Consider the following 1434-nt stretch of genomic DNA (forward strand, 5'->3'; position numbering starts at 1 on the left):
ATGCCATCTCACCATTTAGTACCGGTTGAGACTCCAAACCGGTACTACAGGGGCTCCGGTGGCACTGTGCGTGAGGATCGGTACTAACGCCACGTGCATCCGATATTAACACGTTAGACGAATGCTCAGTTTTCCAGTAGTGTAGGAACTAGAGAGTGTAGTAAGTCAGTCCACTTCATCCAACTTCCCATCCGACGATCCCGAGGTTCCCTACTTCAGTATCCATTACAACCCCAACAACCGGCGCGTCGTTGTCCCCATTCTGATCATCGATCACATCTCACTCCACTTGTGCGCCGCCGCCACCTACGCGGCAATGGAGTGAAGGTAATCCTTTCTGCTCCTGGCTGCTCCATTCCTCTTCGTCAACGAATCGGCGGGGGCGGGCGCGCGGCTGCCGGAATGATGCCGCGCGTGGGCACCGGCGCCGGGGCCGGCGGGGACGACGCCGACGGCGACCGGATCAGGGCGCTGCCGGACGGCGACCTCCTCCACGCGCTGGGCTTCCTGCCGGCGCGGGACGCCGTTCGGACGTGCGTGCTCGGGCGCCTCTGGGGCAACCAGTGGCGCGCCCTGCCTCGCCTGCGCATCACCGGCGCCGAGAAGCTGCACATGTTCGTGAACCAGCTGGTCCTGCTCCGCTACCCGGGGTTGGTTCTTGACGAATGCGAGATCGACCTCCGGGGATTGGGATACGCCAACCGCATGCACGTCAACCTCTGGATCCGGCACGCTCTGTTGCTTCGAGCTCGAGTGTTGTGCCTGAGGTGGATCCCCGGGTTACAGAGCCAGCCTCTTGCTTCCATGTTCTTGAAGGTATTGCATCTTGTGGGTGTAAGCTTTGAAGGAAATATCATTGATTTCTCAAGCTGCCCAGCGCTGGAGGATCTCGAGATCACCTCGAGTGAAATCGATGCCCATGTAATCAGCTCTCCATCTGCTAAGCGTTTGAGATTGGTGAAGTGCAGTTTTATTCTCTGCCCTTGCCCAGATTACCGCACTCGTATTTCTACCCCAAGTATCATTTGCCTGGAAGTAGAGGATTGTAGTGGCTTCCCTCATTTGCTTCAAAGCATGCCGTCTTTGCACACCGCATCTGTTTGTGTTGGCTGCTTCGATGAGGATGAATGGGAGGAAAGTTGCTCTGTGGGTTCCTGCGGTTTTAATTTCTTTCCGCTGCGATGATGAGGTCGGTGAACGCGTTGATGGGAGCGTGCTTCTTGGAGGGCTGCCAAATGCTACAAATCTGATGTTCAGAGCCTCCTTTGGAATAATGGTATAGTGACACCTTAACATGTTTCGATCCCATGTCCTCTATCTATCTGTTTATAGAATTTAATTTGATAACATATGAAAGTTAGTTAAGTCCAAGTGAGTTTTCTTGCATCTATGTGCTTTCAATGATCAGGTTCTGACGAATACACGTGACAAGAT

At 54.2% G+C, this 1434-nt stretch overlaps 1 protein-coding gene across 1 annotated transcript; it reads left to right on the forward strand.

The window, feature by feature from the left end:
- The first annotated feature begins 405 nt into the window (after positions 1 to 405).
- LOC111258306 (F-box/FBD/LRR-repeat protein At5g56420-like) lies at positions 406 to 1185 on the forward strand. The gene has a single exon (XM_022829460.1). It carries the CDS (start codon positions 406 to 408, stop codon positions 1183 to 1185), a length of 780 nt encoding a protein of 259 aa, XP_022685195.1.
- The last annotated feature ends 249 nt before the right edge of the window (positions 1186 to 1434 follow it).

This window comes from Setaria italica, chromosome VIII, assembly GCF_000263155.2.
Source record: "Setaria italica strain Yugu1 chromosome VIII, Setaria_italica_v2.0, whole genome shotgun sequence".
In the NCBI taxonomy this organism is placed as follows: domain Eukaryota; kingdom Viridiplantae; phylum Streptophyta; class Magnoliopsida; order Poales; family Poaceae; genus Setaria; species Setaria italica.

Excerpts from the sequence above, each read along its gene's own strand:
- LOC111258306 (XM_022829460.1), top strand. The coding sequence starts at position 406 with ATGCCGCGCGTGGGCACCGGCGCCGGGGCCGGCGGGGACGACGCCGAC.